At 41.2% G+C, this 24116-nt stretch overlaps 1 protein-coding gene across 1 annotated transcript; it reads left to right on the top strand.

Annotated features, from left to right (window-relative positions):
- Positions 1-401: 401 nt before the first annotated feature.
- Positions 402-6221, top strand: LOC134408405 (phospholipase A2 inhibitor and Ly6/PLAUR domain-containing protein-like). The gene is made up of 4 exons (XM_063140663.1): positions 402-489; positions 720-872; positions 4645-4794; positions 6038-6221. Exons 1-4 carry the CDS (start codon positions 402-404, stop codon positions 6205-6207), a joined length of 561 nt encoding a protein of 186 aa, XP_062996733.1. The 3' UTR covers positions 6208-6221.
- Positions 6222-24116: the final 17895 nt, after the last annotated feature.

The following is a 24116-nucleotide window of genomic DNA, read 5'->3' on the forward strand; positions in this document are numbered from 1 at the left end:
GGGCCACATGACGCACAGCTGATCACACTCAGTTATTCAGGAATAATGTTGACTGCTTTTGTAGTCGTTTTTAGCTCTCTTGCTACAATCCCGAAGTCCGCGGCTGGTGTGCCCCTACTTCACAAATCTGTTGCTTTTCGCCATGAGTTCCAGGATCAGTGAACAGCCAATTACCTGTGAGGGGTGTGCGCATGGCCATCGGCCAGTTTGACCACTGAGGGTTTTTTTAAAAACAGCAACAAACAAATCTCTGAACAGGAGTGCATTTTCGACATATTACCTATCCCCACTGACGTTGCTGTGTATTTGTGCTGCTGTGTTATTAAAAATGAATTAAAAAAATCTGTGCCCTGTATCCATCTGTCAAGTCCCACCCCTTCTCCCAACACACATTCTGAACCATGGTAACGGGACACATGTTCTCCCGCAACGCCACCACCATGGAACCTGGGGACCTCGCCATTATCCCTCCTCCATTGCAAAAGGGCTGTAGGTGTAGATTTGCCCTTGGACAAAACTGTAACCTGTGCTGATCAATTTTTTATCAATAGCGTAAAGAAATAACTTGTAAATTTCAGTTATTTAAACAAAACAACACCCTCCCAGCTGGCCAACATGTGTAGCTTGGAGCATCATAACTTGCAACAGTAAGTCAGGGGAAGACCAACTTTTTCTTTTGCTGCCACTCTAGACACTGTTTTTCTGATTCTCTTTCACAGTGGATTTGCCACTTCATTTCACTTATAAGGGATGTGCCAAGTACAATGAATGTCTCGACGGCTATTATAGTTTGACTTCCGCAAATACTAAATCCTTCCAGGTGAAAATTGAATGCTGCCACACTGATGAGTGTAACGCACAAGATCTCCATTGTAAGTATTTGCATCTTTTTAGACTCAGGCCAGATCTACACTAAGCAGAATATTCCACTATGAAAGCGGTATATAAAAGGCAGGAGCCACACCAAGCAGGATATAGTGGTATGAAAGCAGTATGTGGTATGTGTCAATTGGCCCCAACCATTGTCAGTGCACTTCAATACCTCTATAAAGCTGTAGTGTGGCTCCTGCCTTTTATATACCACTTTCATAGTGCAATATCCTCCTTGGTGTAGATGAGCCCTCAATATGTGTTTATGTGAAAGCCAATTGCAAGAATTACAACACAGGATGATGCCATTAAGAGAGGTACTTCCTTGATTCTCAAGGGCTGAGGTCACCAGGGGCTTGGAGCAGGATTGTCTGAATTTGACTCTGGCCAGAGTGAATTTCTGCCATCCATTTCTATGTCTTAAATGTTACATTGTCCCTGCTCAGACAACATGTGAAGCTATGGTCAGGCCACTTCCCTTTGGGGTAAGGCAGCTGCTCTGGAACTGGGAATTGATTCTGGATAGCCAAGGTCAAGACCCCTATATGGACCTGTCACTGATTCTTGGGAGACCAAGGCCATAGCTAGACCTAAGGTTTATCCCTGGATCGTCCAGGGGTCAAACCTGTTCATCTAGGTGACACACAGGGGATCCAGTGCTCAGGCAGGGGCGAACCCTGGATGATCCCAGGATAAATCTTAGGTCTAGCTGTGGCACAAGGCATTCATGGATGCAAAGAGAATTAGACTTGGGCCTGACCTTGACAAAATGATGGGCTCTTCCCCTCCATACAGTGCACGGGAACCCTGAACAGGAGCACCTTTCTTAGTGAATAAGCGTATTCATTAGCCAGTACGGTGTAGTGGCTAAAGTGTTGGACTGGTAGTCAGGAGATCCGGGTTGTAGTCCCCACTCGGCCATGGAGGCTCACTGGGTGACTTTGGGCCAGTCACAGACTCTCAACCCAACCAACCTCACAGGGTTGTTGTTGTGAGGATAAAAATGGAGAGGAGGAGGATTATTTCTGCTGCCTTGGGTTCCTTGGAGGAGAAAAGGCAGGATATAAATATAATAAATAAATAAATAAAATACTGCAAATTTAGAGGGGGAGTTGTTTGTTTGTTTGTAGATCCCACATCCTTACTAAACTAACATTCCCCTGATTCTTAGTGGTCTGTCATGACACTTAAAGTATTATACTATATCTATATCTATATCTATATCTAGATATATATTTGAGCAGTAATTTTTTCAATTTCTCTAAAGACCCTGTCCCAAAATTTCTTTACTTCCACACAGTCCCAGCACTTATGTATTTGAGGTCCATTATCCTTACATCCTCTCCAACAAGAGGGTATCAGTCTTTTTAATTTTTGTCAGCCTAACCGGTGTCTAATACCGGTTGTGCAGACTTTATACTGATGTTGTGCAGACTTTATACTGTTAGTTTTACCCTACCCTGTGCCTGCTTACCCTACCCTGTGCCTGTTTGCATTCTCTTCCCCTCCTTATTGTTTTACTATGACTTTATTAGATTGTAAGCCTATGCGGCAGAGTCTTGCTATTTACTGTTTTACTCTGTACAGCACCATGTACATTGATGGTGCTATATAAATAAATAAATAATAATAATAATAATAATAATAATAATAATAATAATAATACCATTTCTGGATTAATTTTAAAGAGCCTTCTTTTATTCTTGTGGATGTTGTTTTGAATGGGAATCCCGTGAAATATTTCTCCCATTCTTCTTCCTCTTTCTCCTCTTCTATGTCCCTTTGCCATGTCTGTTTTATTGTCTTACTTCCCCTAATCTCCTGTTTTATTAATATTTTGTATAGTTGAGTTATTAACCCTTTGTCTCCTACCTTATAGTTCTCTATAATTTCCCCATTCCGTTCAATCTCTTGTACTTTGTCTTACTATCCTTCCCCTATTTATGAATCTGCTGCTTCGTGTCCATATTATCCATGACATTTCTATATCTTGTGTCCTATTCTTCCATACTACATGTGTTATAGGGCGTTTTTCATAAAAATCTTTCATCTGTATCATTCCTATTTCCTTTAATTTATTTTTATCTACTGCTTTATTTTTAATATCAAAATCCGGGTGTGCCCAAATTGGGGTTAGTGGTGAAAATCACTAACCAGCAATTATATACTGCTGGTAAGTTTATTATAACTTTTGGATTAACTGTATCAAAGGCCTTTTATAATCCAATGTCATGATTGTTGGTATTTTTCTTTTTTTACAAATATTGATTAAGCCAAATATTTTCTGTATTGGGTTTGCAATAAATCTATTTTTAAAAAACCATACTGGTCTGAACCTATAGATTCATTAATGACCTCTTTTAAGCGTTTGGCCCATATTTTTGTAAAGATCTTATCATCTACATTGAGTAGTGATATAGGTCTGTATGACTCCGGATTGTATTTATCTTTATTAGGTTTTGGTATCAATGTTATTATGGATTTTGTCTATGTTTTGGTAAATAATCCCCTTCTTGTATTTCATCAAAGAGTTCTTTCAATTGCGGAGCCAATATATCTACAAATATCTTATAAAATTCAGATGTATATCCATCCTGACCCAGTGATTTATTTATTTTTAATCCTTAATTGCCTCTTTTATCTCCTTTTCTTCGATCCATGTTTCTAAATATTGTATTCCTTCTTCTGTTAATGATGGGATTTTAGCCTTCCCTTGATATTCCTGAATCTTTTTTTAATTTTTATTTCTTTTCCTTCATACAGATCTTTCAAAAACTTTTGTAATATTTCTCCCATCTCCTTTTGATCATATGTTTTGGTTCCATCTTTCCTATTCAGGGCCAAAATCTTATTCCTGTTCCTTTTTAAAAAAACTCTATTTGCAAAAAATTTTGAGCTTTTTCCAGTAAATTCATAATATCATTGCTTCACACATAACATGTTGATCATTCTTTTGTTTACATCTACAATTTCTCTCTCCTTCCTTTCTTTTTCCATTTCTTTTCTAATTGTAATTTCCCCTGTTTTTTATATTGTTCCATTAAGCTATTAATTTCTTGGTCTAATTGTTCTTTCTTTTTCCTATCCTTTCTCTTCATTATACTTGTTTGTTTATACATTCCTCCCTTATTACAGCTTCCCATCTTATTTTTTGAGTTGTTTTTGTGTTATTTGTCTTGTTCTATTTTCTTCAAGATATCTTTCAATAATTTTTTTTTAATCATTTCTCTACTTAATAAGATGGGATTTAGACTCTACCTCTGCCACAATTGGAGCATGGTCTGTTATTTTTATCTGCCCTATGTCCATTTTCTTAGTTTTTCTTAAAATGTTTTCTGTCATTAAAATTATATCCAGTCTGCTGAAACTTTTATGTATTTCAGAATAGTAGGCATGGCTACAGTCATTTGGGTTGATTTCAATCCATGTATCATATAGATCTTTTTTATATATAATGCCCATATATCTGTATACTTTTTATCATGTTTTGAAATTATTCTTTTTCCTTTATCAATCTTTGATCTTCCCCCCTGTAAATTCCAATTTAAATCTCCTGCAATAATTTCCCCAGATTTAGAAAACCTGTTAACTTTTGCCAATATCTTCTTTATTGAAAGATATTTGCAAATTTCACTTTATGGCGCAGCGTATGGGTAATGCAACAGTCTTTATGAATGAACCTTGTGGGGCAGGCAGGAATAGAGGTGGAGGGGGGAGAGAAAAACAGGATGGTCATAGAACTGAGTACTGACTCGATGGGTTGTTTTTTTGTAGTGCCAGATCGTAACAGTCAACCACTTAATGGGGTTCAATGCCCAGTCTGCTTTGCAGAAGATGCAGATTATTGCGACAGCCAGGGGAAAACCATCCAATGCCGTGGCATTGAGAATGAATGTGTTGATTATACCCTTGACTTCAGTCCACGTGAGTAGAGTCACCAGTCATGGGGCAATTTGCGCTGTTTCTCTCATTTCTTTTCCGGCTTGCTGTAGGATGAAACATGATGAAGAAGACTTTGAAGACATTTTAAAATTTGACTGGGTAGGCCTGCCGGAAGAGAGCAGCCTTACCCTCTGCATTGAGCAGCAGGAAGGGGAAGGCTCTCAGTTCTTTGGCTGGAACAGAGGAACCACTGGTTTATCTCTCTCTATTAGACATATTCACATGCCAAGCCTTTGTTTCACAGGTTATTTGGACTCTTATTAATTGTCTGGCCAGAGAGTGACTGGCCTATCATACATGAATGATCACTCTTTATGTGTGCGTAAACCCTTGCTGGGTAGAGACCTGGGACATAGAAACTTCATGACTCACCCAAGGGCCAATCAATCAGCATGGTTGTCCTTCCTATGGTGGTGTTGGGACAGATCTCCAGGCTCAAGTCCAAAGAAATACAAGGCAATGTGCTCTGAGTCTGAAACACGTGCTACTAATTCAAGGCAGGGATAACTATGTAGTGAGGTTTAGGGTCGATGGCTGTTTCTCCTGAAGGCCCAAGATCCCTCTGATCTGCTTCTAGGTCCTCTTTACAAGGAGGCCTTGTGCAAAGGTGTACTCTGTGGGCTTCATGTCATCGTCCAAATAGGAGCTCTCCAAAGGTAGTGTGGCAATGACGCACAGGGTAATTCAAGGCAGGAGTCAAGGAAATGGTGTGCAGATGTTGTGCCAACATCTAGTGTCTGCACCTGAAGGCCTTTAAGCCTGAGGCCTCAGAGCTCCATCGAAAGCACAGGTACAAGCCATTGATGCTCATCAATACCCCTTTACTCATGAAGAATCATTATTCCTCAGGCAAACATTCTGCTCCATTCTGACTTGGGTCAGACTCAGCATAAAGGTAGCTGTGGGGCAAATCCAAAGGCAGTTCAATCAACAAGCAAAAGTCGAAGGTACAGTTTTACCAGTTTTACCAGGCAATTGCTAAAAGTGAGGTTGGAGGTGCAGCCAAGGTCAAAATCTAGGAGATCCATCAAGCAAAACCACAGTCCACTAGCAGAGTCAAGCAAGAGCCCAGGGCTCTGTCGTGAGGAGATCCAAACACAAGGCAACGGAGCAAGAGTACAAGGCAGGGAAGCTGAGGTATAGGGGCAGTGAAGCCCCCTCATTGTATTACAATATCTACCTGATATAATTCTTATATGCACTTTCTCTTTTTTTTCTTTTCCAGTTGGATTACATCCCATGACCTTTACAGCAAAAGGATGTGCAAACAGCCAAGTATGTTCCTTCCCCACTGGAAATACAACAGTAGCTAATGGTTTGGTGAAATTAATGATCTACCAACTGCAATGCCAAGGTGTCAAGGGATCATCCAAGCAGCCCAAAGATGAGATGTAGATGGAAAAGAACAATGCTCCACTTCTCCCTGGCCATGGCTAGAAGGGGCAATATCTCAGGAATCGCCCCGCGATCATCCCTGTGCGTTCACATGATGCACAGGGGATCCCGGGAGCAGGGAGCATCGGGGGTGTGGTGGGGTGAGTGGGTAAAGTATTTTTTTAAAAAAAAACCTCACAATTTTTTGTACAAGTGCTCGTGCGCTCCGTCTGCTTTAACAACAACAAGACCAAAATGGCGGGCGCAATGTCACGCACTGCGTGTAGCCCAGGGTGACAATCTCATGATCATAAAATCAAGGGATCGTCGCTGTAAAAACCCTGGTCTAGCTGAGGCCCTGTGTATCCCATCATTTCCAGAATTTTGGAATAAGTTGTGGCCCCAGAAATGAGTGTCTGAGATTTGGGGTGTTTCTTCTCAGGGGTTAGTGGCAAGTGAGTAGTATTTGGAGTGGTGTAGATAATAGAAGTTTTAAATATCTTTTGGGGGTTTCTAGCTCAAGAAAATAGGTTGCATAGGTGAATTTACACTGATTCTTGATAGTTCAAAATAAACAGATATAGCAAATACAATCTGTGTTTTGTATATTTTTTGTCTCATTCAGATTTGTTGTGGGAGAGAGTGGTGTTTGAAGTTGCCATTTTTGGAGCATGACTTTGTACAGGAAAAATGGTTCATTGACCCAACAAGTCTTTTTCTTTTTTTAAAAAAATATATATTATTATTGTCTCTAGAGGTGTGCACTTTCAGATCCGCCATTTTTGGATCGGGCAAGAATGCAGAACCTCTGGTCCATAATCACCTGGAGAAAGTAAGATAAAAAGGAGGCCTGTGCTCAGGAGTGCCTTCATGAGCTAGATCAACCACAGCCACTGAAGTTAAGAACTGCTTTAGGCAGAATAATATATAGACCAAGACAAGGGCAAAAGATGGCACAACTGGTTGGTAGATTGCAGGAAAAACATTACATGAGAATTCACACCTCATCATTTGATGCATCTGAGACATTTCTTGGTAACTTGATTTAATGCTGCCAGATTATGCATTCAATGGCATAAAACTTGTTTACTACTCTGGATGTGGGAAAACATGTCCATACAGAGCTCCAAATGAACCTAAGTGTACAACTCTTCCTGGGAATCTGGCACCCCTGATAACTATCATAGAAGTATTAAAAATTTTCCATGAGTCAGCTTGGAATTTTATGGACAACTAGTTTTGATTTGTTAAACGAACGCTGCTGAACTTCCCTTATCACTTTGCTCCGTCTCTTTGTTGTTGTGCTGGGAACAATCCGCATGGCCTATTTATTGTGGAGGGAGACCACAGCTGAGCAGAGATGGATGAATCTGTCAATTTCAGTTTACCTGCATTTGAATTTTTAAGTCTCAAATTCTTCTGACCCCAAATCTAAAGAAATTTGTGAATTTTGGTAAAACTTTATAAAAATGAACTGAAACAAAACCCCACACCTATCTACAATTGGCAAACTCAGGTCCTGTTATACCTACATGCTACACAGATGTTGGGATCAATGCTTTCCGCTGTTTTTAATTTAGTAACGTAGTTTTGAAATTCTTTTGGAATACAGCACATTCTGTTTTCTTAATTGTTAGAAATGCCATTTGAAATAATGATTCAAGGACAATGGTGAAAGCACTCTGTTACCTTTATTGATACAGAATTGCAAGTCTGGGTGTCCAGCAAAGTAGGCACACCCTCCAAGCACATGTCAAGACATCTTATACCCTACACCCGGCCGAAGAGGTCCCTCCCCGTCTCGTGATTGGTCAGAGACTTGTGGGGTTACAGCCTATCCCGGCACGCAGCTTTGTCCCGCCTTTGATTACTTGCTTTTTCATTTCATTTAATATTCCACCCATCTCTATTTACTTATGCCCAAATATAGGTTTGATTTATCTGGGCCTACCCACTTTATTGCTCTTGATCATCCCTCCACCCATCAGGTAACCACAAAAGTCATAAGTTCAAAAACAACAGATGTATGTTTCAGTTTTGTCACTTCTTCTGACCACTAGTCTAACCACAAGTTCCGTATTATTCTTTTTACTTCAACTGAATAGTCTAACGGCGCTTTGCACCTGTTTGGGCCCTTCCTTGTCCATTAATTATGCCTCAGCGAAGATCAGTGTTTCCAGGCTGAAGCTATTTTCAACCATATATTCTCAGTAGCAAGACCCTGCCCCATTGGCCCACACTCTAACAAAATCATAATATACATTTTGGCATTAGCTTTATTGAATATATATTGGCATTAGCTTTATTGAATATATATTGGCATTAACTTTATTGAAAAAGTAACATATCTCTTTATTTCTCACAAATCCCTCCTCTTTATTCACCCTGTGTTATCTTTTTCACCACAGTATATAAAGATGTATTCTTGACTGGACTACATGTTCTTAGACCATTTCTTATCTCTATGCACACACTCTCACTGTTAAAGAATGCCATGGCGTTGTCCTAAGTCGTTTTACTTTTCGTTGCGAGGATTATTATGCCTCGTTATCTCAGGAATATCTCTGATCTGAGTTTACAAAGACAGCCATGCTGATTGACCAGATGTCGTTCCATGGAGGGGGCTCTTCAGCAATCTCCTTCCACTGGACACCTGTCTTTAGTGCTCACAGGGGGCTTTCCAACTTCCTCCTGGCAGCTTGCTTCGTCTTTTAACCTCTCGATCAGATTTGGACAACTCTCAGTCTCTGGTACAAATGGGCCATCTGGATCACTTCCATGGCATCCAAGGTTCAGCTTTTCACATATGTTGCTTGGACTTTTTAGATTTGGGCTATCAGTCTGTGTAGGCTTAGAACACAACAGATTATTTCTTCCTTGATAGAGACAGTCTTACAGCTATAGATTCTCCAAACATTTCTATATGTGTTGGACAGTCAAATACTTGCCAGTTGTTCAAGTGCTTTGAACAATTACAGTGGTCAGTCAGGAACAAGGGTCCCAACTCTCTTGCTTCCAGCTCATAACTTCTGTTGTTTTAATTTGGTATCAGGCAGCAGACCTGTGGCTTCTAGGTCTGGTGCTGTGAAAACCTGTGAAGAAATCTTCTTGCACACTCATTAGTTTGGGATTTCTCATCAAACAATCTTATGGTTCTAATTATAAATCACTCTGTCTTCTATTCAGTCTATTTTAAGACAGGAAAGAATTAAAACTAGTTTCTTAGATTCAAGGTGGTACTAAAAAAAATCACTTTATACAAAGGTCTCTCTCCCCCTTTGGCAATGTAAGGGAAAAGACTCAGAACAGTGCTTGTTTAGATCGTCACAACTGATCTTTCTTCCCTGCCCTCCCAACATGCCCAGATGGGTGCATGAACCCATCAACCTTGCAAACTTCACCATTACATGATTCTCCTAGCAATGAATCTTGAGACCTTCTTGTCACATACTCCACCATCTTCAACCAATACCTGTTAACCACTCCCTCCCCGGTTTCCCTTTTTGGTGCTTGACATTCTTTCCAATGGGCATGCTTCCTACCTCTTATTTCTCTTCCCGGTTTCCCACTGAGCTGTGGGGAAGGAGAAACAAGAGGTGTGTGTGTGTGTCAAGCGCCTGGTTTTTTTAACCAGCAGCTAGGGCCTGTCCCCAACCCTGAGCAACCGACCCCACCCAAATAGGCAAATGGGACCCCTCTCTCCCACCTAGGAGCAGGGGGTCTATTTTATTCAATTTAAATCATTTAAAAATCACCCAAGGGTGGCATTTTGGGAAAGGGAAATGAGGAATCTTGGAAGAAGGACGGGAGAGAAGAGTTTGGGCGAAGGGGGTAAGGGGAAATCAGTTATTTTACCATAACAAAGGTAGTTAAGGTAACTGAACATTCAAGTCTCTCTACAGCATTAGTAAATTCAATTACTTTTAAAAACTCTATACACATTACATAATTCTTAATTAAGTCTCAGGATGCAATTGGCTTAACGCCATAAGATATCCACACACTATTTTTCCATCTTTCTTTGACAACTATTTTTTTGAAATTAAGATTCTTTCAAACAATTTCTCAATGAGAGGGCTATTTAGCCCTTGGGCCTCCCACAGCTGTCTTGAAATTCTTAGGTTTACAAATTAGTCTAGCTACGCAGCAAATTGAAAAGGAACATTGAACGTTAGTGTGGATATTTATAGATAAGCCCTTTGCTTTATCAAAAATAATCTATTTTATGCTTCATACCTGGGACAGAACAAACACAACCTCTATTAGGGAGGCTGTGGTCTCTCCCTCATTAGAGGTATTCAAGAGGCAGCTGGACAGCCATCTGTCAGAGATGCTTTAGGGTGGATTCCTGCATTGAGCAGGGGGTTGGACTCGATGGCCTTGTAGGCCCCTTCCAACTCTGCTATTCTATGATTCTCCATTACAAGTATCTACTTCCTCTTTTCTGTCAGCTTGACGAAACTACAACATTTCCTGTTTGCAGTCTGGTGTTATCAAGGCAACCTCACTCTTGCCTGGGAGAGGTTTTTAAATTTCAAGTTTTCAATCATGTGGATCTCAGATATGTTGCTCTCAACAAAGAAAACAAGATACCTGGATTCAAGGTAATAGATTTATCTGGATTCTCCATGCAATATCTATTCATATCAAGTCAATCTCTGATTTGATAAAAAAAAACTTTCTATACACAAAGTAGATGCAGCACCTGCTCCCAGACAAGGCGGAAACTTGCCACTGGCTGCTGCTGAACAATCACACCGCAGCCATTTCAATAAATCATTCTCTACAAGTTGGTAAGCTCAATGTAGGGGTTTGGGTTGTTTTATTTCAACTTCAATTTCACTTTAACCCCGTTAAATGCTAACACTCCAAACTGGAGGGTGTAGTTTTTGGGGTTCGGGATTACTCATCTCTAGGCTCTGGGGCTTGTGTCTCAGGACAGTATTTACTTTGACCCCACTTCTCTGCCCCAGCCAGCACTGGTTTTGGAAATGGCTTTTCTTTTTTACACTAATAACATTTAGGTCCATCTCCTTGGCTTCTTTGAGGTTTCTCCCCAAAAGCCTGAAGCCGCTGCAACCGCCTAGTTCACAGCTCTAACTGCTCTCTCTCTCCTCGCATGTCATCCTAGCACCTGGGCAGGATCTACACCACTGCTCCAAAGCATTCTAAAAGTGCTCCCCAACAGTTCTGACAACTGCTGGGGCCCAGGACACACTGCACATACAGTTTTCAAATGAACGTTTTCAAAGCGCTTCAAAACGCCTTAAAAGCAGCAGTGCAGATTTCTCTAAAATTTCACTGAAAGGCTCATTCAGGAGCAAATCAGTTATTTGCTTGATAGCACATTTCATCCAGATCTGTTCTTAGATGTACTTTCATCTTTAAACCATTTTGTATCTAGTCAGGGCTGGTGCCAGACTAATTTGCGCCTTAGGCAAAGAGAGCTACTGGCACACACCCCCAATTGGTAACTTTGATTTTTAAGAACAGATGTTTTATAGAAAAAAAATAAAAAGCACAAAATTTAAAACATAAGAACATAAGAAGAGCCATGCTAGATCAGACCAAGGGTCCATCCAGCAGCACTTCTGTTCACACAGTGGCCAACCAGCCATCAGCCAGGGATGAACAAGCAGGAGACAGTGCAACAGCACCCTCCTACCCATGTTCCCCAGCAACTGGTGCACACAGGCTTGTTGTCTTGAATATTAGAGATAGCACACAACCATCAGGGCTAGTAGGTATTGATATATTATTATTATTACTTCCAGGAATTTATTCAACTTGCTTTTGAAGCTATCCAAATTGGTGGCTATCAATACATCTTGTGGTAGTGAGTTCTATCCTGGATCTCCCACCACTCAGCTTCATGGGATGACTCCACTGTGTTCTAATATTTTTTTTAGAGAGAGAAATGTCTCTCTATCCATATTTTCTATACCATGCGTCATTTTATACACCTCTATGCTATCTCTCCTCAGCCTCCCCTTTCCCTTTTCCCTTTTCTAAACTAAACAATCCCAGTTGATGCAACCTTCCCTCGTAAGGGAGATGCTCCAGACCCTTCATCATTTTAGTTGCCCTTCTCTGCATTTTTGGCAGGAAACATATCAGGGGAGCAGGCATTTCCTTAGTGGTGTCTGCTTCTCTTTGAACACTTTAGAAGGGAAAAAGGGGTGGCTCTGCTTTTTTTCTTCTTACTCCATTTCCCTCCTTAAAAACAAAAAGAGTCACGGTGACTTTCCCTCACTTCCAAGAAAAGAATCTAACTCCTCAAAGTCTTGCTCTTAGGGAGACCGACAAGGGCAGGGGGTGTCGGGTAATGCCAGTCCCTTCGCCTTCGATCTGCGAAGGGGGATGTCTCCTTGGGAGCTAGTCCCCCAGACCTTGACAACCCCTGTTCCCAAGGAGACCAGCCCAGGCGTAGAGGGCAAGCGTCCCCCGCCATCCTGCTTCTTGCGCGCACACACGCGGTGCTTTACGCGTTTCTCTCCTCTTCCTCTTCTTTCTCCTCAGATCTGGTCTAGTGAGCTCCCCTCCCCTTCCAAGGAGGCAGAGCCGTGCAGCCAGCCAGCCAGCGTCTGCCTTGCGAGCTCCCCCCCCCCTGCTGCATGAGAAGGGGGGGCCAGGCTGGCGAGATCTGCCGCTCCAGGTGGCTGCTTTAGATCATTCTATCCTTCAACTTTCTGTAATTTCTTAGCCACGTCTTGCCAATTCTTGGTGACAAAATTAATTTTTTAAAAAAAGAATATTGTCTCATTCTTTCTCTCGAACGCTGGAGAAATTTTGGGTTTTAGGTGTGGCTTTTTATTCTTCTTTTCACAAATCTGACAACTGGAGGTCTGCTTCTGTTAAAACAAGTTCTCCAGTGGGGAAGGGTTTTCTAGCTAGACCATAAGGCCTAAGTAATCTCTGTTCAAAATTCTAATTATCAGCTGAATTCTAAAGCTGGTAAGCTCTGACTGGAGCTTGATTTGGGGCAGCAAAATTTTAGCACAGGAAACAATTTACAGGGAGCATTTTTCTCACTTTTTCTATCATGACTCTTTGGATCTTGGCCAAGGACTCCTAAAGGACAAGTCCAAATAGAAAGCTTGCATTTGCTTTTCAAAGTCTTTTCAAACTCACTGTTCAAGTAGCCCATCACATTTGGTTGGGCCACCTGTCCAGCAAATAACCTAGCACTTTTGTTTCTGGGAGTTGACATGTTGGCTTGAAGTCTTTTTACCTCTGGCCGTCTAACCACAACTGCTGCTAGTACAGGAAAAGGAGAGGGTTCCCCCCCCCTTCTAAATAATGTTTCAAGTGCGTGAGCCTGTCTGTTTCAAATATAACTTCGGCAGGTCACAGTAATGTAAGTTACTTTTGTGTTGGCTCAAAGTCACTAATCTCTTTAATTTTAACTTAGATGCTATCTTATAAATTTTACATGTTTTCTTTATAATGTTTTTACTATTTCTGGGCAGTCTGATTTTAACTTGGTGAATCTAACTGCAATGTTCTTATAACCACAATCAAGCCACATACAGGCCTCTTGCATATGGCAATTTCCAGGTTTTGACACAGGCACACCTGGAGTTTCTATTTCTTTCTCTTCTATTTTTTTTTCCTCCCTCCTCTTCTGCCCCCCCCCCTTTGTTCATGGTGCATTTGACACTATGTTACTAGCTTGGTTAGGCAGAAATACATAAGGAGGAGGCAGGCAATTTAACGGTTCCTATTTTAAATTCAGGATTTTAAATTCAGGAGTCTTTGGTATTTTGACTTGCTTCTTCTTCCTGTGGATTTTTAGGGGTATCAACTGCTCCTTATTATCCTTAGTCATCCAACAAGAGGCATACGTTTTCTTGTGATCCTGGAGTTTTAGTCTTAACATAGAAGTTTAAAGTCTGACACCCAGGCTTCATCAGACCCATATTTTGGCCAGAAAACACTAGGGGGTTCTATGGTTTTCTTTGGCCATTCCAAACAACAATATTTAATCATCTTCTTCCTATCTTTTCCTTTTGTACAAAATAAATATTCCCATGACATCAGCATCCTCCCCAACGGACTATCGGGAGGAATGTCATGACCCTGGAGAGACTCATATGGTCCTTTCTCCTTTTTAGGCACCTTATTTCCCATGGTGAAACCCCGGACCCTGGACTAAGCAACTCCTGCAAATAGTCCACTCAGGGTGTGGATACTTCTTGGGGCTAAGTGCGAACCGCCAACTGTCTCCCAAGTGGGGCTAAGCGCGAACTACTAAGTGCGAACCGCCAACTGTCTCCCAAAGAATGGGGCTAAGCGCGAACCACTAAATACGAACCGCCAAATGTCTCCCAAGTGGGGCTAAGCGCGAACCACCAAACGTCTCCCAAGGTGTGGAAGTGTCACCCAACAGTCAATCTTTCAATCGCTTCGTCTCTCTCCGGCCATACTTCTCGCGAAGAAATGGAACCGCGGATCCGAGACTCCACATTCGCTTCGTGCCTCTTGGGCACGTCTCAAACATCATTCAGGACTCTCCACTCCCTATCCACCCACCATCCTGACCACCAAGGCAATACTTAATAGTCAATTTTCTTACCTTGGTTCGTGCACGAAGTTGCCTGGTCGATCCAGTGCCTACACTTGAATCCCTAAGTGGTTTCACCAGTCCAAATGTTCCAGGATTTTGCCAGTCAGACCACTGACCCTCGGTGTTGGCCAGAGGGGCTGCCAAAACTTCAGCAGGACGCGTCTTCCCTGTGTCTGGCACCGATGGCCAGCAGCCACGATGGCTTGATCCCGGACGAGCCCCCAAATTGTTAGAAATGCCATTTGAAATAATGATTCAAGGACAATGGTGAAAGCACTCTGTTACCTTTATTGATACAGAATTGCAAGTCTGGGTGTCCAGCAAAGTAGGCACACCCTCCAAGCACATGTCAAGACATCTTATACCCTACACCCGGCCGAAGAGGTCCCTCCCCGTCTCGTGATTGGTCAGAGACTTGTGGGGTTACAGCCTATCCCGGCACGCAGCTTTGTCCCGCCTTTGATTACTTGCTTTTTCATTTCATTTAATATTCCACCCATCTCTATTTACTTATGCCCAAATATAGGTTTGATTTATCTGGGCCTACCCACTTTATTGCTCTTGATCATCCCTCCACCCATCAGGTAACCACAAAAGTCATAAGTTCAAAAACAACAGATGTATGTTTCAGTTTTGTCACTTCTTCTGACCACTAGTCTAACCACAAGTTCCGTATTATTCTTTTTACTTCAACTGAATAGTCTAACGGCGCTTTGCACCTGTTTGGGCCCTTCCTTGTCCATTAATTATGCCTCAGCGAAGATCAGTGTTTCCAGGCTGAAGCTATTTTCAACCATATATTCTCAGTAGCAAGACCCTGCCCCATTGGCCCACACTCTAACAAAATCATAATATACATTTTGGCATTAGCTTTATTGAATATATATTGGCATTAGCTTTATTGAATATATATTGGCATTAACTTTATTGAAAAAGTAACATATCTCTTTATTTCTCACATTTATGTTGCATTTTGATTGAATTTTCTTCTGCAAACCTCTTCATATCTGCCGTAATTTTACAGAAATTTCCCTCCTGATCTCTGAGATCTTGCAATTTATCAGTCAGAGGATTAACAAGGGCACATGCATTGTGCTTAATTCTTAATTTGCTGCATAGATGAAAATGTTCGTTTACATCCAGTATTTGTTGAAAGTGTTGCAATGGCTATGGCACACAGTCTGTGGAGTTCACTGACAGTTTCAGTTCTTCAAGAAGAGTAAGACCTCGGTTCACTCTGTCAATTTTTATTTGTCTTTCTCGATTATACCTCTCTAGAACTTTGTGGGAAAGTCTGAGTTCTGCTTTAAATCCATCCATGTCACTGCTATAATGACTTGCAAATGGTCTAATTTTAAGGGATCAAGAAGTTACAGCACTTGGGACTGAAAGCGCTAACCCCATTAAAAACATTGCAATTGTCTGTAAGTCTTCTCTGGAGTTCACTAATAGTGCGATCAACAACCAGAAGGAACACCTTAATTCTAAAATCATCATCAGTTTGGGGCAGTGGCAGCTCCAGGGGGGCAGAGGGCAAGCCCCCCACCCAAACAAGGAGCCTGCCACCCCAGTTGCCACCCCAGTTTCTGGACTCTTGTTATAATTGCTTGCATTCTGGGACAGCCAAGAAGGCAGCAGCAAGGGGGTGGGGCACGAGGGTTTGATCCATTTCCAGAGCCAGTTCCAGGGATGCTTTCCCCACCATTGCCAACTGCACCCTGTTTAAATTAAGCATGTTTTGAAAGATTCTCCTTCTTTTCTTTAAGTTACTGATATCTTATTTCATTCCCTTAGGACAGTCTGCTGACAATCTAGTGTTCCATTTATATTATTGCTCTCCCTTATAAAAACACCTCCAAATGTTGTTTACTAGAAAAATGCTTAACACACTATTCAAATCTTCTGCATTGAGGAACATTTTATTTACTCCAATTTTGTGTTTTTGTGAATTGAATCTGGTTGGTAGAATATTTCTGTGCTAGTTGCAAAAAGCTTTTTGGGATTTTTTTAATGATCAGCACACTGTCTTCCTTTATAGTGGGTGTTTTTTTTTTGGATGGGAGTGCATGTTGTTTTTTCATATCAGCCTGTTTTGCCCAGTGTATAATAGTTCTGCCAAAGTTTTACTGTTTAACCTTTGCCTATCTGGCCAGCTCAGTGTGAACAGGGGTGGGATGGGATGGGGGCAGGCAGCTTCAAGAATATCACTATCCTCATCTTCATCCTGGTATGATCTTATTGCTATTTTTTAATGTTTCTTGCTGCTGCTGGTTGCTGATCTCCTTTTTTCATTTCTGGGCAGGTAGAAAATCATTCTCTTACAGTGGTGAGGCATTTCCCACAGCAGAAATACTTTTGTTTTAACAAAACTCATTTACATCAGAACCCAGTAGATTCATGTAAAAATCTTTTCATGGGGTTGTGACTGAATAGGGAATGCATTTAAGTCTGTGCTGCCATGTTGTGTGAAAATCTATTCGAGCTTGGTGTGTGTGTGATTTGCAAATTCAGAAATTCTTGTGTGTGTATGTGTGTGTTTGTTTGGGCCTAGAATCCATTTTGTTTTGCTGTATAATACATCTCAATCGTATTGTGAACATGTGGTTTAAAAAATTATTTCTTTCCTTTTCATGGTGCAAGTTAATACATATTCCTGGCTAAATTCCTCCTGTTTGATGGTGCACATTTCCCCCCTTAAACATGTGATTACATAACCCAAACTCTCTCCCTTGCAGTCACTGACTCTTATTTGCTTGCTGCCTCAGTTTACCTATGTGTGAAATGGGTTTCCTGGTCTCCCATCTCCATTTAATTTAATTTTGGAGAAGTGGGCTTGTCTATAAATGTCTTTCTCTGTGTTGTGACATACCCTGAATATATTGTGCTTTTTTAAAGACACTTTAAAAAGACTGCTCTCTATTGGTTCTACTGTGCTGCAGTTATGTAACCCAAACTCTCTCTCTCTTGCCGTAATTGACCCTTATTTGCCTGCTGCCTCAGTTTGCCTGTGTGTGAAATGCCCTTCTTCTTTTCCCATCTCCTGTGGCAGAGCCTTCAATAAGTGGGCTCTGCTGTTATACAAGTTCTTCGCCCCAGGGACGGGATCCAATCAGCCCTTAAGCACGACTCCACACTCCAGCGACAGAGGGCTCAAAAGTGCTTTATTGATTATAATCAAGGTCTGGTCACTTGAAGGCGAGCAGTCAGACAAAAGAAACAGGGAATTCGGTATAGCATTTGTAGCCTGCAAAGGGCGGTGCCTAGTAACAGCATGAACCAATCAGAATGTAACACTGGGGCATAACGGTCTTTCTAATCTTAGCTAAACAACCCCGCTGCTCCACTGTAAACTAACCTTTGTGCCAGAGCCAGAGGCTCTTGTTTTTGGTAGATAAGACAGATACAAGGAGACACCCTTGGGTACGTGGCACTTTGCTTGCTGCATAATGGCTGCTTCATAGTTTCCTTTTTAAAATGGAGTAACTTATGCTAACACTGCCACAAACTCCTTTCTCTGTGTTAATTCTGGAGAGATTTCTGAGAGGGGGGAATCCCCTTGGCTCTGCCTCCAGTGAAACCACTTTCCACCCCAACAATTAGAATTAGGTAACTGAGGTTTGGGGTGGGGGCACTCATAACTGCACCACACTTAAAACTCCTGATCCCTAAACTTATTCTTGGCAGTTCTCCAAACTATACTCCAGCACCAGCAGCCAGCCAGGTAGAAGAACACCCTTGGAAGAATTAATCTGCTTATTCCATGGATCTCTTAGCTTTTTTCTCATTACAGGAGGCCAGGAAAAATGAGAGGGGGAGGAAAGAATTAATCTGCACTTTCTCCACGTCTTCTTTTTTTCTTCTTCTCAGAGAATTAGGACAGCAACGGGGGTGAGGTGGGTGGGAAGAATCTATTTATTTATTTATTTATTTATTATTACATTTATATACTGCCCCACAGCCGAAGCTCTCTGGGTGGTTTACAACAATTAAAAATGGTAAACATTAAAAGTATACAAAATTTAAAAACCATCAAAAACATAAAAAATAGTATAAAAACAACAACATCTACTCACAGTGCAAGCCTGTGAATGTTTACTCATTAATTAATCCCACCATATTCAATGCCTCTTATTTCTTTTATTGCATATTACAAAGGCAATGGATTGTAATAAAAAAAAAGACCCAGCTTCATCAAGACCACCATCTTCAAAAACACAATCTTTTGGATTTTTAGACTACTATTTCACAAGCCAAGCAAAACTCCGGAATAGATCTGATGTCACAGAAGCACAGGGTTCCTCAAAAAGAATAACTGGACCAGAACATGACTGGTCTGATTTCACAGAAGCACAGGGTTCCTCAAAAAGACTAATTAAACCAGAACGTGACTGGTCTGATACCACAGAAGCACAGGATTCCTCAGAAAGACTAATTAAACCAGAACGTGACTGGTCTGATACCACAGAAGCACAGGATTCCTCAGAAAGACTAACTGAGGCCATAGCTAGACCTAAGGTTTATCCCTGGATCGCCCAGGGATCAAACCTGTTCATCTAGGTGACACACAGGGGATCCAGTGCTCAGGCAGGGGCAAACCCTGGATGATCCCAGGATAAACCTTAGGTCTAGCTGTGGCCTGAATCAGAACTTGACTGGGTGGAGGAATTATCTGGCAATAGTAGTGAGTAGTGAGTCTGATATTTCTGAAATAGATAATTCTGAAGATGAAACTGTTTCAGAATTGCCAGATGCTGTTTTATGGGTTGAGTTAATGCCTCCGTTGGTTAAAAAAAAAAAAAAGTTACCTGGTCCAAGTGACATTGCACAGTCTCAAGAAGAAAGTCCAATTTAGCCAGTGCTAAAAAGTTATCCATCAACAAAATATGGCCAACTGAAGTGGAGACATTTCAGCCCAGCATGGTACAAATGCTATTCTTGGTTAGAATACAGTGTAATACAAAATGCTGTGTTATGCTTTGCTTGTTGCCATTTCTCTGGAAAAGATCCCAGTACTGCTAAAAATCAATTTACTCATACAGGGTACAACAACTGGAAAAAAGCTACAGATAATGATTCAGGATTGGAGCTGCATAACAGAAGTGCAGTCCACAAAGCCTGTGAAAGGAGAGTTACAAACAAACACAAAAATCCAAAGGAGTCTCAGTTTTAGCACAAAAGTGATGCTCATAAAGAACTTATCAAATAAAATAGGCATTATATAACCACTCCGACAGAAATTCTTTTGCTCCCTGCTGTACAAAAAATTGCTCAGCGTTGACATTGGGAAAGTAAGACAAGTGATAACAGGGGAAATGTTCTTGAACTCTTGCATTTAGTCACAAAACATGATCCCACAATCCAGTCTAAAAAAGATACACTTCGGGCCTTGCTAGACGAGGCCTTAGCACGCTGTGAGGCCCGGTTTCCCTGCTGTGCGTCCAGATGACGCACAGGGGGATCCGGGGTCAAGGCACGCTGAAGCCTCCCTTAACGTGCCATAAGCCTGAGGCCGGGGCTGCGGAACGTCTAGGAAGGTCGGTGGCTTTTTGCGGCTATTCGCATTTAGGTTTATTTGGAGCTCTATATGGACATGTTTTCCCACTTCCAGCAAAGTGAAACAGATTTTATGCAACTGAATGCATAGTCTGGCAGCATTTGATCAAGTTCCTGAGAAACGTCTCAGATGCGTCAAAAGATAAGTTGTGAATTCTCTTGTAATGTTTTTTCCTGCAATCTACCAACCAGTTGTGCCCAGCGTTTGCCCTTGGGTACCTCTTCTTGGTCTATATATTATTCTGCCTAAAGCAGTTCTTAACTTCAGTTGCTGTGGTTGCTCTAGCTCTGGTCCAAGTCCTCTTGGCTCTTGATCTTCCCATCAACATGAATGCACTCCTGAGCACATGCCTCCTCTTTGTCTTACTTTCTCCAGGTGAGTATGGACCAGAGGTTCTGCATCCTTGTTCTTGTGCTTTTTTTCCTGGAAGGAATACATAGAGAAGGGCCAGGAACATTCCACAGTTCCTGAAGCCAAAAAGAGAATCAGCAAATAATGAAAATAAGGTGACCATTCCATCCTGCTAAGGATAAGGCTAGCCGTGAGTAGGGTATATATATGCATTTTTAGGTGAGTGTCAGCACTAGGCTACGAGTGGTTCAAAATGATTGGCAGTATTCCTTTAGATGTGCTAGCCATCTGATAAAGTAGCCTATTGTTTATCAAAGCTAAGGTATAATAATCCTGCGTGTTATTAAGATGCCATAGCATTTCATGTCCAATGCAATGGAGTCAAATGATATGGCTGTAGGACTCTCTAGGAATTTTGAATGGGGAAGAGGCACTTGACACCAGGGTAGGAAAGGTTCTGTAACTTATAGAAATAAACTGGCTTTACATTCTTCCCTAGTCACCTTCAGAATTGTAATTATTTGGGACATAGAACGTTCAGCCTTTGTATATAACTGCAATTGTGAGCCAACTTTAGAGAGTCTTGAATTTTTGTGAATCGTCCAGAGAGCTTCGTCTGTTGGGCAGTATAGAAATGCAGTAAATAAATAAATAAATCACTAGACCTGCATACAATCAATGTAAATTTGTACTACAGATATTCCCTGTGAGATCGTGTATTTCAACATCCTTTTCCAGGCACAGACATGCCACTTAAATGGGTTGAATCTGCTGATCAACTCTCCATAAAGAGGAATGTAGGATGAATGGTGATATATATGAGTCCTAAATAAACAAGGAAGACTGGAAATTGTGCCTTTCTTACCATGCAGAGTTTCTAACTCAGATTGACTGAGCCTTTTTAAGAACTGTTCTTCCCATGGTAATTTGGCTGGAAACAGTGGCATGTTCTAACTATACTATAACAGGATACAATGTTAAATAGCTCTACTTAATATTTAGAAAGAAAACGGAACTTAACGAACATGGATTTCACCATAAAAGAAGTAGGGGAAATAGTTTTGCATCACATTGAAAAACAACAACACCCCTAGCCCTTGCAAATGACTTTATGGTACCTTGCACAACACACTTCCTAGGGAGATATCAGTGGAATAATTATGGGCATATTTTTGGAGAAAAGTAAAGAAAAGCTGATTTAGTTGCATTGCGTGCTTTATGGTGGTGACAATGAGGTTTTACAACCCTTTCTCCTTGCTCCAGCGGCACCTTTGAGATGTAAAACATGCTTTGCCTGTGGAGATAAATGTAGTGATGACGAAACAAAAATTGTGGAGTGCGACCAGGATCATAATGCTTGTGTGACCATGGTTTCTAATTTCACAATACGTGAGTAAGAACTACTTTGTTCATTTAACATGTGGTGCTTTGATAATTTGAACTCTGGAACATCGAGGAATAACAACAGGTGTCAGTGGGAAATTACTACAAAAACCTGAGATCTCCTGACGTCGTAGGCAGTCTTCACTCAGCATCTGAAACCTAATGCCTGATCCAGCTAGAACCCACACTAACCAGATTTGAACTTTCCAAAATAATTAAAGCTCACCTATGTAAAAAATAAAATAAATGATGATGATGTATTGATTGAATGTGGATGCAGATAATAAAAGCAAAAAATAAAGCTTACACACATGTAAAGGTCCATATTTTGCAAAATGTCTTAGTTTTTTCAAGTTGTTATCCCAAACTTAACTCTTCCTCCAACAAATCTTCAATCTCCCTCTGAATCTTTTGAATAGAATCTTTTTCATATGATTTATTATTTCTACTATTGAGACATCTGTACACTTCCTTTACTCAATCAATCCTTTCCATCAAAACAGTAGCCTCACCTTTATCTGCAGATTTAATCATTATATTAACATCATTGTCCACATGATCACATGCTTGCCTTGCTATACATTTTAAGTTCAACCCTAATTTTTCTGTGCTCTTTCAAAAGTCTATCTTAGTATTAAATTGTCAAAAACCTGAGAACAAGGTTGTTACACCACCTGGGGGGAAGAAATGTGGATTTTGGTTGAAAAGGAGTGTTGGAATTATGTTCTGGAATTCCAGTCTCTTTAGAATAACTTCAGAGGGCATGTCTAGACCTTGGCAAGGGGAGGATCTCACAATATGGTGATTGCGAGATCCTCTCCCTCACTCTACATGTCACGCCCGCCATTTTGGATTTTTTTCTATTGAAGATGGTCTCAGGAGTGCTCCATCGAAAAGGTAAGCTTCTTTTAAAAAAAGAAGTTACCGCTCCCCCCTCCCACCCGGCACGAGCCCCTGAAGAGCTCCACACCCAGTTCCTGGCTCCTCACATTTACTCACAAGGAGTCGGGATGAAACGGGATGGCTGCCCACATGTCCCCCGGTCACGGGATGATCCCAAGACCATGGGAAAAGTCAGGATTAAAGCCATCCTGGTTATCCCGGGGAAAGGGAGGGATCATCTCTCCCTGCCCCCAGGATCCCCTGTGCATCATATGGATGCACAGGGATGATTCCAGGGCAATCCTCCGGATAAGCCCTTGTGTAGACATGTTCTAAGTTTCAGGCACCCTACAAGAATACACAGTTCAGTCCTAAGGAATCATACAATGGTGTTGGAATAAAAGTGAAACCCTTGTTCCAAAATGTATTTAAAGTCAATCAACAGGTGTGTTTTTTTTCCCTGATTCTTTTTCATAGTGGATTTTCCATTTGTGGTCACTTACAAGGGATGTGCCAAACTTGCAGAATGCAGGAATGGCTATTATACTGTGACTTCAATAAATGGTAGATACATCCGGGAGAATTATTTCTGCTGCCAGTCTGACGAGTGTAATGCACAACACCTTGAATGTAAGTATCCACATTATTTTAGACTCTAACTACATGTATATAAAATCAATTGAAATGATTCCAGCACATCAAAGAAAAGCGGGGATGCTGCTATGCCGAGAGAAGCTGACTTGATTCACTGGCCATTTCTACACCTGCCTTTTTCCCCGGGATCGTCCCGCCATTATCCCTGTGCATCCAAATGCCACACAGGGGATCCCGGGAGCAGGCATGGACTATCCCTCCATTTTCCTGGGATAATCCTTAGGTGTAGAAAGGGCCATCAAGGGCAGGCAACAGGATTGTCAGAATCTCCACTGAAAGTATCTACATCTCTTTAGACTCCATCTACATATATATATATATATATATATATATATATATATATATATATATATATTTTAAAAAGTTGCAATGATTCCAACACAAGAAAGGTGCCATCATAACAGAATGATATTATTTAGAGAGACACTGACTTGATTCCCAATGGCTGAAGTCTCCAGGAACAGGGAGCAGGAATGTCTGAACTTGACTCATTTCTGTGTGAGGTAGGGTGACCATATGAAAAGGAGGACAGGGCTCCTG

Source organism: Elgaria multicarinata, chromosome 13, assembly GCF_023053635.1.
Source record: "Elgaria multicarinata webbii isolate HBS135686 ecotype San Diego chromosome 13, rElgMul1.1.pri, whole genome shotgun sequence".
In the NCBI taxonomy this organism is placed as follows: Eukaryota; Metazoa; Chordata; class Lepidosauria; order Squamata; family Anguidae; genus Elgaria; species Elgaria multicarinata.